Below are 18,755 nucleotides of genomic sequence, written 5' to 3'. Positions count from 1 at the left end.
ACTCTCGAAAGTTGGCAAACTTCATGGACGAATGACGAACTGGGACGATGGCTACACGCCATTATCCCTAAGGTATCGACGAAACCTTGGTTCAAGGGGATGAACGCGGCTCATGTCAAATCATTATACATTCAACGCACATCTCCGGCGTATTGGGCTCGTGGAGAGCAATCTCTGCACCTGTGGCGACGGTTACCAGGACATCGAGCATGTCGTGTGGTCGTGCGTAGAGTATCGTGACGCCAGGTCGAAGCTACTGGAATCCCTTAGGGCCCGAGGTAGACCGCCTGAGGTTCCGGTTCGGGATGTGTTGGCGAGTCGGGATAGTTCATACATGCTTCTCATATACCAATTCCTTAAACACATTCGTATACAAGTGTAATCTATTATATCTTGCAGAGAAAGTTCCTCCCATTCCTCGACGATATTTTCACTATGGCTAAGAATAATCTCCAACTGCAGGTTCGACACTAACATCCGCCCGATTCTATCGACCCCTCGTCCTGTCCACCATCTTCATTGGAACTAACTAGATCTTTTTGTTGTCACTAACTTTTCTGTTCTCCCTTTCCCCGTCTCTTCACCATCTCGTTGTCAACTAATTAGATCTCTGTCGTTTTCTAGGCATTTCGTTCCCATATCCCCTTTTCACCCCGTTTTTCTACAATATTTACTAGTCTATGTCTCTTTTATTCTCTTCCGTAACATAACAATCAACCCCAATGGAAGACCGCTCCAATCGATGACCAGCATGCGGGCCACCCGCCGGGTCTTCGTAGCCTGGGGGTGTTTTCCGCGGACCCATACGGACCAAAGGATGCGACCAGCATAAATATTTACCAACGTCATCCGGAAGACACACGCTATATTCAGTTCATCAACCACTGCGGATAGCCAGCTGTAGGCTGGATTCTCGAGAATAGACAATTTCAACACCAATATTACAGTTTTATGTTAGTCGTTAACTAAAATTAGAATAAGCCGGCATCTTAGAGCTTAAGCAGTGTGCCTAAAAAATTATATTATATTGTTGAATAAAAAAAAATTAAGTTTCACTTTCAGATTAGATTTTGAAAGCTTTTCGTCAAATCATTATTTCGAGAGGCTCCAACACAAAAACAACTTCCAGCGTTTCTTCAACTGCAAAATCATAAAATTCAGACTAAGAAAAGTTTTGGTTTCTTTAAATTTCTTATCACTTCTATATACAGATTTTCAATACAGGTTTTTGAGCTCCCGATAGAGATTTACAGATTTTTCTTCTGAAAAATGCAGATTTAAATGTGGCAACCCTGGACACAACACCGTTTGTGTTGAGCGAATCACCCTCGAAAAACGCGATCTCACTAACAAAAATACAACCTGTTGCTACAAATGGTTAATACAACTTTTAGTCTGATCTTGCGAATAGTAACAAAAAAAACAAGTTCTTGCGTTAAACTCAAATTTAGAGTAGGAGTTACTCAATATCATTGATGATCAATGTGGAGTTACTCAATGATTGATTGATGATAACTACTCAATATTTGACGTTTCCATGTATCATTTGAAAATGAGTAACTAGTACTCAAACTTTGAGTAACTTTTTCTAAGCAAACGACCTGTCAATTCAATGTAAAGCTAATGGAATGTTTTGAATAGTTGCCAAAATTACGGATGAGATGTCGGTCACTCTGGTTATTAGGTTTTTTATCGTGACGACACGAATGAACAAGTATTCATCCTTGACAGTTCAGCGGTACTGTTTACAAACAAGCTTAAACAAAAATCGAAGAGCACATCTAAAACAATCATCTTTACACTTTTTTTCATAAATACGTTTATTTCTTAAGGCAGTTTACATAAGTTTTTCTTCGCCGTAGCATCACTTTTACATAATATTCTTATCCTAATTTAATTCTAACATAGTCACAACGTTTTGCATTTATTAAAACATATTCTCTTATTACTTTAATATCATCTTAGGTAACTCGTCATTAATTATGAAATCTACTCGGAAATATTATTTGAACCAAACGATTAACTTCTATAAATTATAAAATAAGCTGTTATTTTCAGACATTTTGTTAATAATTTCATAAACTGTTTCGAGTTTGTTTGTATCATTACATTATTTTTATTCTAATTTAGCTATTGGTTGAACTCATGGACGCAGCTGGGATCAGAACTAAGTCTTGAAAGGGGCCTTTATTAAATTGAAACTCCAGTTTTCTTTATGAAATGATAAATAAGTTTCATGTATGAAAGGTCACGACAAGCAAGAATGTCTCGAACTGGGATATTGGATAGTCTACCTTGGGTACGCAAAGAATTTATTAGTTGAGATCTGACATCACGATACTCCACGCATGTCCAAACGACATGATCAATATCTCGATAACCTTCGCCACAAGCACAATGATTAGTCTCGGAGAGCCCAATTCGAAGGAGATGTGCATCTAACGTGTAGATCTTTACACTTTGCAACTAGTAACTTTCATTTAATAAATATCAAAAACGAACCGTATTCAATCGTGAACAAATGTTTTGAAACTTTATTTAAGCGATACGGACCGTAAATGGTCTGATCCAATTTGTCAATAAACAAACAAAATAAATTTCTGTTTACAAACAGTACTGCTGGACTGTCAAAAAGTGTTCATCCGATTGAGGTTAGCAGTGACGGTAAAAAACCTAATAGGCACTCTAGTCTGTAAGTTAAAAGAAAGATTCCAACTATGTGGTAAAGAACTCTATCTAATTTTCTATTTTTTAGTTCACTGTAGATATTCTAAAACATTACAAGTTTGTAATTCAAATTTTGGTGAACTTGTTTCGTTCACTAAATTATCGAAATTTTCATATTGAAGCAATGAGAGTTCGTAGATATTTTGAACATTTTCTGCGCAAAATTGAATAAAAATTTTGGCATCCCTGAGTTTAACAGTCCGCTAAAAACATGTAAATTTTTGAATGAGATTTGAAGTCACAACACAACATGAACGAAAGTTTTGCACTGTTTGCAAATTTGTTGTGATAGAGATTACACAGTTCACTTAGCTTGATCGATTATTGTCGGTATAAAATCGATCATAGTATTATAACTAATTGATACAACGATGGAATACCGGTAAGTATTATTACTTGGATATTGGAATTGGTCAGGTTTGAAACCCGAGCTCAAAATCGTGACTCCAGCCCGTGCGATATCGACACATATTTGGAAAGCGTGCGAACCACAGGCTATGTCTAATAGATTAGTTTAACAAGAAAATAAATTCTTTGAAAATTCGTAGAGAAACAACACGATGGTTCCTAAAACGTCTTCATCAGAATGAACATTTAATTGTTAATATTGCTTCCGAAACCGATATCAGTCGGTCTCCACGGTCGGTTATTCCATTGAATAGGGTAAGTTTGGTCGATTACATTAAAATTTTACTGAAGAAATTAAAACGACGTATCTTTTACAATTAAAGATTGGGTTATACTGAACTAATCGTGGTAATCATTTACAGGCTTCCTTCCAGCATATATCTAAAAAACATTGTATAATAACTTGTGTCGATGGAGTGGCGACCTTAACTGATGAGACGGTGAGTTTTAATATTTCGCATTAGAAAGTAATCATTTTTACTGTCGTTTATAGTCCACGTCCGGGACGTACGTAAACAACCGGAGATTAAGTCGAGAAACGCCTGGATCAGTAATACTTAATGAAGATGATTTGATCGGTATTGGTTCACCTTGCTTTCAACAACAAACCTTTTACCAAAACAATCGTCATGTGCTGTTGTACCGGGTTTGCAAGGATCGGAATCGTGTCATCAGGGATGGTGACGTGGATACTATTTTATCTAGCGACGAAGAAGCAGAACCGATACTTCGAAGGGTGCCACAAGAAGTACCGCCAAACGTTCCTAAACCAGAGGAAGAGCAACAATATCGAGTATTGGAGAACATTGATCTATCCTCCGATGACGATGATGTAGTCGTTCTAGATTCAGGAAAAAGAATAGCAAAGCTTGAGGAAGTTATTTTTGTTGAGACTGAACGACAAGCAAAAGAAATTGAAAATAAGCAACAGATACAAGCAGAACTGGAACGAGATAACGAGCGAAGACAGAAACATGAAGAAGAAAGAAACCGCGAGAAAGCTAAGAGCATAGCAGCCGAGCGCCTAAAAGTCGAAGAAACCGAACAATTCGGGAACGACAATGATCAGAATAGAGAAAAGGAGTCCATAAAAATTGTACAGAATGCAGATGCAGTTCGAACTAAAGATGATAATGCGACACTTGAGCGAGTTCATAGAATGGTTGAAACGACAGGAACGAAAATTCAACCGCTGCAACAGGAAACACAGAATAAACAACAAACAGAAACTTCAATAACAAGAGAAGAACATAGAACAGATCGGAAAAATACAGAAAACAACACAGATGATGAGCGATGTGGAAATAAAAATGATACTGAAATAAAAACGGATCGAGCTGATAAACACCATTTGAAACTCAACGAAGATATGCAGGTAAAACTAAAAGAACGAAGAAAGTCGATAACCAACAAAGACAGGTACAGAAATGATAGAAAAAGAGATAAACACAAATCTTATCATTCTAAAGACAAGCAAAGTCATAGAGAAAAGGATGAGAAAGGGCACAGGGACCATAGAAATCATAAAAGTAGCCATAGTAGCCATTCAAGTCGAAGCGATCGAAAAAGACATGATCGGAAGAAAGAAGAACGAATCCCGATAAAACAGGATGAGGTTATTGAATTGGACCCAATCGAAGAGCTGTTCAAAGATTCACTTGCACTGTCATGTCCAGAAGAGACCTCAATTCCGATCATTTCAATTGATAGTGAATCCGATGATGAAAATGACTTCAGTGAGAAAAAATACTCGCAAAACTATTACCGACAAATAAAGCAAGAAGCTCAAGAAGTTGATTTGCTTAATGATGAACCACAGATGGTGGACAAGTTAGCAAGCGACGTTCCGGTATTGGGCCATACATTGGACAATTTTTTCACGTCAGATTCGGAAACGATCTACATTTCCGAAGACGATGAAGATGAACAAACTCTGGAAGATTCGAAACGATGGTTTATGAGGTTATCTCAGAAGAATTCTCCTCTTAGAACGAAACCAAACAATATTGAACACAACGTGAAGAATCCTGATGTTTCTGATACTTCAGTTTCTCGGTTAAAAGTTACAGCAAATTGTAATGGTATTACGCCATTGAACGCTAAGGTCAGTGATATCCAATCATGTTTGAGATTACCGATATCGGAACATGAAGCTAAAAATCTTGGTCAACAATCTGCTATAGAAACTACTGTCAGTAAACATTCTGATGATAGTAGCTCGAAACAACCGCTGCCTCTGAAACTTGGTTCAAATTCACCCAAGAGAAAACGCAACCTGTCGGACGTGTCTCCATTATTAGACTTCGATGTGGTGCAGAAAGACGATGATGGCAAAATAAATTTAGACGATTCGTTTTTCTCGAGCTTTTTAGAATTAGTCGACCCTCCAGAACAAATCGCGGATGATAGTTATAAACCACCGGAAACTAAAAAGCAGAAAATTTCTGATAAGTTCATGGTAGAACCAGATAACTCTCGGGATCATCAGAAATCCCTAGATACTGGAAGCTCAGTTTCTGCTGCCAATATTGCCAAGGCTGCCGGTTTGAAACCGACTTTGTCGGACTCTGCACGCCATGGAGTGAATGAAAAAAATTCAAACAGTGCCTCGAATGCATGGATTAAACGAAAAGTGCCTTTTGTGGAACCGCACTGCATCTTGAAACGAAGGATGAGTACGAATAATGGTGAGTATATTGAATCAATAGAGACATATTTGCATTACGTTTTAAATTACTCAATTATCAACTAACTGAGTTCTTATGTTTTAGGTGCATCGTCTTCCAAAATATCCAGTTTGAAAAAGCAATCACCAACTCGCAAATCCGGTCATTCGAATGAAACGCGAAAGGAAAAACTGAAGGCTATTCAGTCGGCTAAACCTCCATCAAGTGATCGGGATACCAAAGGCAGTAAAAAGGCAACCATTCCGAAAGTTAAATTCACGCCATGCAATCGAGGTGCGTTCCTCGTGGAGGATGTTTCCTGCCTGAATAAAACGAATAACGAAAATCAATCGGCATCAACCAACGGTGCCGACGAGAAGTTCATTTGTACGCAATCTACTTCCTTGGAAAATCTTCCCGTAGTAGAAACTATGATTGAAGAAGCTCTGTCTAGAGCACCGAAACTCACGTTCACTAGTGTCGCCAGAGTGAGCAATGTCGCGTCATCGGCGCCGATTTTCAAAATTCCCAAACATCGTCCACCGACGGTTCCTAAACCTGCATCTACGACCGACGACACTATCAATACACTTTTGAATACCATCGAAGAGCCGATAGCAATTCTCACTGCTCCGGAAGTTGCCGAGCCAGTAGTCAGTAGTAATTCGATCTCTTCTAGTATTATTAGTAGTAGCGATGGACCGAAATCTATTCTGATAAGGCCCGATAATCCATCGAGAAAGCGGTCCAATCGCGTTACTTGGAACGAAACGCTTAGCGAAACACGGGTCTTTCAAATTGATGATGGAAACGACCTTTGCGTGAAAACGAAATACTACAGAGAGGACAATGAGTGCCGGAATATGTCTTTGGTCAACTGTCAGAATGACATTATTTTGGAAATCACTAGCTGGGATGCCAATTGGTTTGATAATCCATCGGAAGCCAGCATCTGCGAAGGAAAGCTACTGCCTATGGTGGAACAATACAAGGATTTCGAGGACTATAAGCGCATTGTGCTGCCGATTCTGAAGATCGAATTGTTTCACGACATTCTGGCTCAGTACGGAGAGTTGAAGAAAACTGTTCAAAAGTCCTTGCAGATGAAGTTGAATCAGATTCACTCGCAAAGTAGGACTTTTGTACTCAACTGTAGTGGTAAGTACGCGATGAATTCTTGAATTCGCAGATTATATCATTTTTTTATTTCACGATATATTTAATAAGGTATACTGCTGAGGGTTTTTCTTAACAGTACTTAAGACTAGGATAAGTATTGCATCTATGGAGTCCTGTGGATGTTACAAGGAGATTGTCCAGATGACGTGGGTACATATCGATGGTGACTGTATTCTTTGGTTCCTGTAGGTCTGCGGGAAACACCCACAGGCTACGAAGAACCGGTTGGTGGCCCACATGTTGGTCATTGACGACAGAGGCCTTCCGTGGACGATGATAGTAATGTTACGGAAGATAATGAAAGAAACATAGAGAAGTAAATGTTCTGAAAAATGGAGTGGAGAAGGGGGATATGGGAACGAAGTGACTAAGAACGACTCTAATTAGTTGACATCGTGATGATAAAGAATCGGAAGAAGGGGAAGCGAAAAAAACGTGAACGGGTAAACGGGGGATATGGAGAATCGTATCTTGTTCAATATTGCTTTGGAAAGTTTGATTCGAAGAACGAGAATAGACACGAGCGGCACGATCTTTTGATAATCCGTACAACTTTTTGGCTTCGCTGACGATATTGATATTGTGACACGTAAACTTGAGAAGATGATGGAAACATACATTGAACTGAAAGCTGAAGCTAGGCGTATCGGACTGGCCATAAATTTGTCAAAAAAAGAATTCCTTTTCCTGAGAGGAAGAGGCTCTAGAGAAAAAACACTACGCCTCCTACCACGAATATTGATAGACGGTGACGATATCGAGGTGGTTGATGAGTTCGTGTATTTGGGCTCACTGGTGATCGCCGATAATGATACCAGAAGAGAAATTCAGAGGCGTATTTTGGTAGGAAAGCGTGCGTACTTTAGACTCAGAAAAACCCTTCGTTCAAGAAAAGTAAGCCACCGCACGAAATTGACCATCTACAAAACGCTCATTAGACCGGTTGTTCTCTATGGCCACGAGACCTGGACTATGTTGGCAGAGGACCATCGCGCCTTCAGTGTTTTTGAAAGAAAGGTGCTGAGAACCATCTATGGCGGAGTGCAGATGGAAGAAGAAACGTCGAGACGGCGTATGAATCACGAGTTGCAACAGCTGTCCGTACGATGGGAGCCACCCATCGTACGGACAGCTAAAATCGGACGTCTACGATGGGCTAGGCGTATCGGACTGGCCATAAATGCGTCAAAAACAAAATACATGAGAGGAAGAGGCTCTAGAGAAGAAACACTACGCCTCCCATCACGAATATTGATAGACGGTGACGATATCGAGGTGGTCGACGAGGTCGTGTGTTTGGGCTCACTGGTAATCGCCGGTAATGACACCAGCAGAGAAATTCAGAGGCGTCTTTTGGCAGGAAATGGTGCGTACTTTGAGCTCAGAAAAACCCTTTGATCGATAAAAGTACGCCACCACACGAAATTGACCATCTACAAAATGCTCATTAGACCGGTTATTCTTTATGGCCACGAGATCTGGACTATGTTTGCAGAGGACCAACGCGTCCTTAGTATTTTCGAAAGAAAGGTCCTGAGGACGAAACGTGGAAACGGCGTATTAATCATGAATCGCAACAGCTGCTAAGAGAACCACGTCTACAATGAGCTGGGCATGTCATAAGGATGTCGGACGACAACCTAGTGAAAATGTGTCTTGATACAGCAAAGAACACCCCAGGACTATAGCTGTTAGGTAAGGTAAGGGAGAATCGGGCGGATGTTAGTGTCGAACCTGTAGTTGAAGATTATTCTTAGCCACAGTTGAAACATCGTCGAGAAATAAAAGAAACTTTCTGAACAAGATAAAACACAGACTTGTACATTGATGTTTTTCAAGTACCTATACACGAGAAACATATAAGAACCATTTCGACTCGCACCCTCGGATGGTCTACCTTTGGCCCCAAGGGATTCCAGTAGCTCAGACCTCGTGTCGCGACACTCTACGTACAACCACACAACATGCTCGATGCCCTGATAATCGCCGCCACAGGTGCAGAGATCGATTATATCTTTGACACATAATTAAAAATTTCAAAATTCGGAAATGCTAAGGATAGACATGGTGTAAGCTTTGAACAACAACAAAATTAGTCCATGTGTAACTACTAGTGTTTACTGCTTTGGGTAACCGATTGTCAAGCACTGTTGACATTTATTTATTTAATCTTCCATAATTTACTTAATCACTAATTCTTAATCTAAACATACCTTTGGACACATTAAAATCAATCCGAAAACAAAAACGGCAACTTTCCTAACAGTTCAGCGCAGTCAATGTTGTTAACTAATTTATCAAAGTCGCTGTGAGATTTGTCTCCTGCTTTCCAATTGTGGTAAATTGTAGAGTCGACAGCGATTCTCGTAAGAGGGGGTCAGACCAAGGTAATAAAAAAATAGAGCCTTCGCGATGATTAGTTCGACGTGTTTCGAAAAGCATAATTTGTGACCGCGTATCCCGGCCCCCTGTCACGACGCCATCTTGATGGGATCATAATCGGAACTTCAAAATCAGCTGATTGCAACGTAAACAAACAAACCATAATGCATTTGTTTTACGCGTTTACCTTGTTTAGCGACCTAAAAATTAGTGAATTTTGGGTCGACTCTCTCACAATAACTTGTCGGTTTACCTAAAAATACAGCAGACAGTGTTTTGGGACAAGTGCAAGAGCAGATAATTTTCACAATTTGAGAGTCGCGATGAGTATCAAAACATAGCAGTGTTTGGGGCTTGAAACGCGAGGGGCTCAACGTAATCGGTATACTTTCAAATGATTGGTGCTCACATACCGGTGTCAGATAGGTGGCGTATCCTAATAGACGCCATAATTTATTATTACAGTGATTAGTTCAATACTTTTTAAGACAAAGTATATGGTATTATCAATAAGTGTTTCGATATCAGATTGCAGTGCGTAGCAATCCAGAGTAGATATCAAGCAACGGAAAATCTTTAAATCGTTTGCGTATAATAATTTTGGAGATTTTATTCCTTGCAAAGGTCGTTAATAAATAGAACAAACATTAATGGGCCACGACGACTTACTTGTGATACATCCGAAGATATATCGAACGATGACGATGTTATGTGTCCTATACGTACGAAACCACTGCGTTCAGTTCCACTGTGTAAGCCAATCTGGAAATCCAAGTCTTTTCAATTCTGCACCAGCTAGGCGGCGAGAGACTCTGTCAAATGCTTTTGATAAGTCGACATAGATAGCATACACTTGCTGTTACTTCTGAATTTTATCGATTAAATTCGAAACGTAGCACATCAAATTTGTTGTGGTAGAACGTTTTCTTACAAAATTGTGTTGTCCTTCTGTGATTATGTGATGCACAGAATCATATATGGCATCATAAACCATGCTTTCGAGTTTTTTTTTGTAAGCAGATGAGAATTGAATTTGATCGAAAAAAATTCATCGTGGACGTTAGCACACTTGTGAATTGGAAATATGGCAGCGGTTTTCCATGCACTAGGAAACACGAAAATGGCGAAAGATCGTCTGCAGATTACGGGAACTGGGGAAGGCATGAGAGGCTGCACTGTTTTGGATTAAAGAAGGAGGTTGTCCGTCTGGTTCAGCTCCTTTTGAGGCAATAATCGTCAAAAGCTTTCTGGTGATGTCTTGTAGACTGTAAACTATGGTTTTATGCCTGGGAGATCAGTTACAACGAATTTGTTGGCCTTCATAACTAGTATGGAAGCTAAAACACAAATGGATGTTATCTATACCGATCTCAAAGCTGCTTTTGACAAAATACATCATAAAATACTTCTTTGCAAATTATCTCGCCTTGGATTATCATCGCAACTCGTATCTTGGTTGGACTCATATCTTTTCGATAGGAAATTACGCGTGAAAATAGACCACAGCGCATCATCCGAGTTTGCGAATAAATCAGGTGTCCCACAAGGTAGTAACTTAGGACCCTTGTTATTCGTATTATTCTTCAACAATGTGGCATTGCTTTTGGGAGCTGGATGTAAATTAATTTACGCAGATGATTTAAAACTGTTGAATTTAAACTCTCGAAAACACGTCGGTAATCTAGAGTCCGTATCAAGTATCGTAGAGCCTTAGAATTGAACGAGTGCAGAATCGATTTAATCGTATGGCATTACGAAATTTACCGTGGAGAGATCCAGTAAACTTGCCACCATATTCAGACAGATGCCAATAGTTGGGAATCGACTCGTTACAGCGACGTAGAAAAACTCAACAGGCGTTGATAATTGACAAGTTGATCAACGGAGAGATTGATACTCCTGAACTGCTTTATGATCTTAATTGTCGAATACCGAATAGATCACTGCGTAACACAAACCTGCTTCAGAACAGATTCCATAGGACTGTATTCGGATACAACGAGCCAATTACTGCATGCATAAGAACATTCACTGCAGTAGAAGAGTTTTTTTATTTAAAAGGTATTTTATTCAGGCCTATTTGCGTACAAGCTTTACGTGGCCGAATTAGCCGATTTTTTAAATAGTGTATTTTTGAAGTGGATCTCGTTGTCACTCTTTTTCTAGGAGGAGAGGAGCTTCCATTTCCCTCCTGCGAGGGTTGAGGGGCACTTTGTTCGTGACTCGTCTCGTCTTCCATTGCCGCATCGGTGGTTTTGTTGTTGATTTCCGTCTTCTTTTCGTTTTCCTTGATGTTCGCATTCTTGAGCTCGTTGCTAGTTGCTGTAGATGCGCCTTGTTGTACATTGGTTGCAGTTGCTGGTTGGTTTGATGGTGAAACAGGAGTACTGCGCTCACTAGTTTCCATTGTTGAACGGTCGACCTTGTCTTTGGTTGAAGATGTCCTTTTCGCAGTTTCGGTGTAAGGTTTACCGTAGTGTGCAGGTTGTTCACAAAACTGGCATGTAACCAGCTGATTTTCATAGGTAATCGGCGTTTTACACGGATGTGTCCCACCTTGACCACAAATGATGTAAGATGGAATTGCCTTACGTTGATGCATACGTACCACTCGCACGCCATTCCGGATACCGGGGAAAAAAATCCGCCATACTTCCCTTTCGATGGAAAGGATTTCACCGTACCGCGACATATTCTCTCGAGCGTACTGATCGGTGACCTGCGGGGGGAGGTCATGCACGGTACTTCTATGGCATTGTCCACCATGTGCACAGGAATTTTATATTTCATGTTGTCACACTCAACGCTGTGCACCTCGTTGTTAACCGAAGCGAATGCAATTGCATCACTTTCACGTTTAAACATAATGTACACACAGTTAGACGCCTTGTTGAATTGAATCTCAGTTACTTTATTAGCGTCTAGATGCATTCGTTCTTTAAGTAAGATTTCAATTTCATTTGCTGCTGGTCTAACTTTGCAACGCTATATTTATATATATATATCTATACAAATTGAATTTGGTCTTGTAGGCCAAGATTCCGGCTTTGTTAAATCGTATTTGACCATTCCTTACACTCTATTGTTCACTGTACTGTATTGTCTTTGTTTCTGTTGTTTCGACCGTAAATGATTGCGACCATAAATGATTTTCGACTGCGTCGTGTGAGATGCGAGCACGAACTGTAGTAGAAGAGTTGTTTGAGTTTCGAGAGCCTTCCCGCCGCTTCGTTGAAAAACTCAGCGATGCGATAATTTGACTATACATAATTGGATATAATTTAATTTGTTATAAGTTGTTTGTACTAGCTTTTAAGTTGTGTAGTTATCATGTATTTTTTGTGATTGCAGTTCTTATGCCTATCTGAGAATGTCACATTTTTTAAGTCAGATGGTCTTTTTCCCACTCTGTTAGTTCATCTAGTCATTACTCGCTGGACTTTGTTTTATAAATAAATAAATAAAAACAAATTGAGTTTGGTCATGAAAGCCAAGTTTCAGGCTTCTGCTCATCATATTTTTCTGTAAAATTAACAATTTCCGAGCTACAGCGATATGGAAAAAGTGCATACAAAAAATAATTCGCCCATTGGTCTTGAGTTGGTTTGGTCTCTCCTTAAATGATTTGGCATATTGAAGATGTGTGCAAGTTTCATTTAAATCGGAGAATTTGAAATCTGATGACCTGCAACACATCTATGGAATTGCTCTGTAGATAAAGACGAACTAAAATCGGATTAGTGCGCTGTAATTCGTGATTCAATACCCGATCAGATGCACATAACAAAATCATAATACAAGTATATCAACAGTTGATATGTATAACAGTTTGTGTTATTTTGAGATATTTCACAAATGAAAACAGTTGAAAGCTAAAACTTATGATAACAATATAAAAACAAAATCAGTTATGATGTTTTATTTTCATTTGCGAGACTCATGATGAAGTTCAATTATTGGAAAAATTAGTTCTTCCATTGCTTTATATCGAGATATAATGATCAGAGTTTCAAAAAAACTAAAAGAAGAAACCAGATCACTAAATAAATTATTCATTTAATAAAAAAATCATTCAAAAATTTTGGATTGAAACGATGCTAAAAGTTAGCTATGATATAGTTTTTCTGTGTTAAATTTGCTATCTAATTTATTACAACTACCCGATCAGATGGTAATAACAGAATTATAACAACTGGAGTAATTTATTTCAGAAATATTTTGTAACAAATTTGAACTGCATCATGAGTCTCGCAAATGAAAATAAAACATCATAACTGATTTTGTTATTATATTGTTATCATAAGTTTTAGCTTTCAACTGTTTTCATTTGTGAAATATCTCAAAATAACACAAACTGTTATACATATCAACTGTTGATATACTTGTATTATGATTTTGTTATGTGCATCTGATCGGGTATTGTTATAAATTTCTGCTTTCGGACTTCTGTAGTTATTTCAAATTCAATAATAATTGTGATACAAACGTTTCAAATTCTGTTACGATTTTGTTCCCGCTAGAGTCTTTTTTGTTATGATTTTTGTTATTTTAACAGCTTACCAGCCAAAAATATTTCAAAATTTGTTACAAAATATTTCTGAAATAAATTACTCCAGTTGTTATAATTCTGTTATTACCATCTGATCGGGATAGGTTTTAAAAGTTCGTTAATGATTGCTTTACAATACTTTATTAAAACTTCAATGTTACAGCATTAGTTAAATGTATTTCTCCAGTACGAACGAATGGACTCTTGATGGACTCCTTCAGCACCCGCACACTGGAAACAGATACGGAATCGTAATTCTTCAATTTTTCCCGCATTAGCGGGATGTCCTCGAATACCCCGTCGATTCGTCGCAATGGATTTAGTAGCTTGGGGATAAGATCGATTTTGTTGGCAGTATGCCACCTCAGAACCACCTTAAATCGGTGGCAGCTGGACAAATCGAGTGAAAAGCTGACTTTCCCCTTATGCTTGCGGACGTACGGAAATACACACTTTTTCAGACATTCTTCGATGTAAACTTGGGATATCATCGTCAAGGATGTGACGAATGGTTCTGTCTTCAGGCCACGACTATAAATCGCTTGACAAATCATTGCATTGTTCATGAATTTGCCAGTGAGTACAAAATTGAAACTTCTCGGCACATTCCCGCGTCTAGTCGCAATGTAAAACTTTTGATCGGGAAGTGGCTTAAATTCGAGTATGACATATATTTCGTCATCAGTCAAAGTGCAGGTCTCGTGTTTCGTCGAAACACGACCGTTAAAGAGCTTCGCATGCTTTTTGGCCACGAAATTCTGAATCATGTGTCGATTCTGATGTCAACTTGTATCCTTCCCTGGCAAGAACGTTGCACCACTCTTTAGAAGTGTAAACAAACCACTGTCAAAGATTCTCGATTTCCAATACTAGAGGCGTGCTAGCGGTGCGTGAGGGGTGCATCAATTTACTTTTGGTCAGCCTTTAAAGCCTTTCAAATGATTAGTGATCAACATAGATTCATTGATGACGAGCAATGTTTAATTTACCCAGCTTTTCAAGCCATTATCATGTCTTCCCCTAACAACGACGGTAATTCCGTATACATAAGTTTGCTTTGCATTTCTCACAGTACAAACTCTACCATTTGAATATGTTCTCTATACAACCGGAACCAGTGTTGTACTGACTTGCACTCTGTGGACTTTCTGCGGATTTATTTTATGCGCCTTTCGCCTCGCATGGGAGGTAATTTTTTTAAAATTTCGGGAAAAATGCTGGACGATCTTCATTCACATTACGAACGCCAACTCATCACGAACACCAATATGATCGCATAGAGTCAAATACGTAAATGCAGAACAAAAAAAAAACTGTAACTTAAATATTCAAAACAAAAATTTGCAGTGACTTTAACAATAGTCGTATAGCCTAATGTTAACAGTTTGAATAACTCCCTAGTGTCATTGCAGTATTTCCTTTAAAGATGATTGATTGATTGATATGATTTATATTAGATAATAATAGTTCAAAATTTACGTCGAGTTTCATCATTTCATTCAAATCACGTAAATGCTAGCGACATAAAAGTTAAACGGCTTTCTTTGTTTTTGTTTCGTTTCCAGTGGAAAATAGTACACATCAAAGCATCAACAACAAGGACTACGTGTTGATTATGTTCACCGACAAATCCACGGGTAAGGAGCTTCGAGTGCCCGCCGTTGTAACCACTCGACGACAGTTGATTCAATACGCTGAAAATGGAGTCAAGTTCTACCATTGTTCGTTGGAAACGGCTAAGACACCTCTCTCGCAGCGTATCCGTGACGGTTCCGGGGAAAACTTCCGCATCCTATCGGTTACCCAAATTAATCTGCATATGCGGCAATTCCAAGTTCTGTTTAATTTACAAAGCTCTCCTCTGCTAGAGAATATACTGTCACCAAGGAGTAACTTCTACAGTACCAACAATCCGGTTGACCGTCGGTCCTACAAGGGAAAGGTATGTATGGCTTCGCATCAACCAAGTGATCGCAAAAATGATCTAATAACAACGCATATCCGAAAGGAGGTGCTCAACGCTCGCCAGGGTGACATTTTACTAAACGTGTTTAGACAGTGCTTGGACATCGCTCAGCCAAACATTATGCTGATTCAGGGTCCTCCGGGAACAGGAAAATCTAGACTCATCAGCAATCTAATTATGCAGATACACCGTGGCGCGCCGAACAATAAACGGCTTAAAATCCTCGTTTGCGCTCAGTCGAATACGGCAGTCGATGTCATCGTACTGAAATTGATAAAATTGTTCAGATTATTGGGTAGGTAGTGATTGGATTACGTGTTTGAAAACAATAATCTTGGATTTATCTCAATTCAGCGAAAGATGAACAAAGCAACATATTGCGAACAGGAACGGGAAACAAGATTAATCATGAGTGCAGGATGGTTTTCCTGGATGATTTAGCACGAAAACAGGTTAACGAGCAAATTAAACGCAGAAAACTTAGAGACGAAGATCCTGTTTTTGAAACGTTCTATTTAGAGGTAAATTAAATATTACTTTAAAAGAAATACAATTCCATTTTTTTTATTGTTTCACCTACAGAGAGAGACTTTAGATCGCAAAATCAAATACCTCCAAGCTAACGCCAACAGCCACAATGGTCTGGCAAACGAAGACCTCAATCAACTACAGGATAAACTTAATCGAATAAATCAACTACTGCCAAACAATATTAATGATATAGATTTGCACGATAAAAATCGACGGCACATGGAAATAGCAGCAAAGAAACAGCTGGTGTCAAAGGCTGACATTGTCTGTACCACGCTGGGAAGTTGTGGTGCTTTGATGGAATACAATCAATCGCTGAAATTTGATGTTTGCATTATTGACGAAGCGACTCAGTGTACGGAAATTGCATCCTTCACGCCACTGCAGTACGGTGTCAGAAAGTTGATTCTGGTGGGTGATGTCAAACAACTTCCGCCGTTTGTTTTTGGAAAGGAATCGGCTGAAGCGGGTCTGAAAAATTCTTTGTTCTCTCGGATCCAAAGCTCTTTCATCGGCACGCAGTTGGAGGGTGTGAAAATGCTAACTACACAGTATCGTATGCATCCGGATATAGTCAAGTGGCCGAATGAATTCTTCTATGAAGGAAAGCTAGCCAGCGATCTGGAGGCAACGAAATGTGACGAATTTCCGTTTAAACCGTACACAGTTTTTAGTTTGGATTATCAGCAAAATCAGACTCAAACCGAACATCAGATTTATAACAATGATGAAATCCAGTTCGTACTCAAACTTCTCTCCGAGATCATAAAATTCTGTGAGCGTCACATAACGATCGCAATAATTACTCCATACACACGGCACAAACGAGAATGTGAGAAATATCTACAGCAAAAGAAAATTACTCAAGTTTCGGTGCTATCGATCGACTCCGTTCAGGGTCAAGAGTTTGACGTGGTTATAATTTCGTTGGCACGTTCTATTGGGACCGGTTTTCTAGAGAGTCCGCAGCGTTTGAATGTGGCATTGACTCGTGCCAGGAAATGCCTTGTTTTGTGTGGCAACTTTTCGGAATTACAGGTATGATTTGATTTGTTATTGAAGTTATTTAAATAAAATTTTCTTCAATACGCAGGATACTGACGTATGGTCTGCCTTACTCAAGGATGCCAAGGATCGGAATTTATTTTATCACATCGAGGATGATGATGAGTATGATGACGTCGATTCATTTGTTGAAAGAGTTATGCGGAACCTAAGAAAAAATACTCCAACTTAATGATAACGATGAATGTAACAATGAGACTGATGTTTCGAAATAGTACCGTCAAAATGAGCCAAGCTCTCGTGATGGAATAAAAAGTATGAAATTACCGCGTGCTATCTGTTGGTGGTTATATAAGGCATTTAGCAAATTTCATAAAATAATTCCTGCATTAGAGATGTTATGTACATGTTTTTTTTTGTTCATGTATCGCGTAATATTTTAGGAGAAATCAACCAAATATATTTTTATAAGATAATATTATGTCAAAAATAAAGCTATTTGTTATATAAAGGAACTTATATTTAGCTTATTCTCCTAATTACGAGAAAATTCTTTGTATTCGAATTCTGGCATTGTCAAGGTAAGAAATCCTACCCTATTGCTCAGAGAGAGGAATGGCCACCTTGTATCAATCGGGTCGTGATACGGGGTGGACCATTCAGAGTGGAAGTATTTGTACTTGAACAAAATATATGAAAGAAACATTTTTATTTATTTTCATTTCGATGATAATTTATTTTTATAATACCCTTTTTTCGATGTTCGTTTTGGCCAATGTATCGGTCGATATGGTAGCGATTTCACCAAAGATAAACTGTATCTTCTATTTCACGTCGTTCATTTGATTTATTTTTAGTTCATCTTGGATTTCAAATAGCGCCACAAAAAAAGTCTGATGGCGTAAAATCGGGTAATCTCTGAAGCCAGTCAAATTCACCTTTTTCCGATATGACTCGTCCGGGGAACAATGGTCGTAACAAATTGTTTGTTAGTCGACTTGTAAGGCATGTTGCACCGTTCTGTTGATATCAGTAGCCTTTCAAACCATTTTCACGAAAAATGAGCCTCACGAAAGTTTTCTCTGGTACCCGTAATCACTATAAAAACAACTATCAAATTACCATTGCTTCTAGTTCGTGTTTGCATCTATTCTGGTGAATAGTTTTCCTTATTTTAGTACCATTCTGAGCTGATGGTCTTACGTTGTTCTAAAGAAACACTCGTTGTATTAGATTTTTTATCGTGACGTCACAAATGAACAAAGATTCATCCTTGACAGTTCAGCGGTACTGTTTACAAACAAGCTTAAACAAAAATCGAGATACACATCTTACACAATCA

The 18,755-nt window shown here is 38.8% G+C and overlaps 1 protein-coding gene across 2 annotated transcripts; it reads left to right on the top strand.

The window, feature by feature from the left end:
• The first annotated feature begins 2,959 nt into the window (after positions 1 to 2,959).
• LOC131436589 (uncharacterized) lies at positions 2,960 to 17,899 on the top strand. Of its 2 annotated transcripts, XM_058605399.1 has the most exons (10): positions 2,960 to 3,109; positions 3,276 to 3,390; positions 3,498 to 3,575; positions 3,629 to 5,822; positions 5,907 to 6,959; positions 15,477 to 15,853; positions 15,920 to 16,172; positions 16,232 to 16,398; positions 16,460 to 17,446; positions 17,502 to 17,899. In XM_058605399.1, exons 1-10 carry the CDS (start codon positions 3,099 to 3,101, stop codon positions 17,643 to 17,645), a joined length of 5,379 nt encoding a protein of 1,792 aa, XP_058461382.1. In that variant the 5' UTR covers positions 2,960 to 3,098; the 3' UTR covers positions 17,646 to 17,899. The 2 variants fall into 2 exon arrangements, with proteins under 2 accessions (XP_058461382.1, XP_058461381.1); XM_058605398.1 differs by having other exon boundaries at positions 15,477 to 16,172.
• Positions 17,900 to 18,755: the final 856 nt, after the last annotated feature.

This window comes from Malaya genurostris, chromosome 3 (genome assembly GCF_030247185.1).
Source record: "Malaya genurostris strain Urasoe2022 chromosome 3, Malgen_1.1, whole genome shotgun sequence".
NCBI classification, from domain to species: Eukaryota; Metazoa; Arthropoda; class Insecta; order Diptera; family Culicidae; genus Malaya; species Malaya genurostris.
This window is presented reverse-complemented; position numbering and strand designations above follow the sequence as displayed.

Bases quoted from the DNA above. Each gene is read 5' to 3' on its own strand.
- LOC131436589 (XM_058605398.1), top strand. The intron at 16,173-16,231 runs GTAGGTAGTGAT...ATCTCAATTCAG, and splicing joins AAAATTGTTCAGATTATTGG to CGAAAGATGAACAAAGCAAC. The intron at 17,447-17,501 runs GTATGATTTGAT...TTCAATACGCAG, and splicing joins GCAACTTTTCGGAATTACAG to GATACTGACGTATGGTCTGC.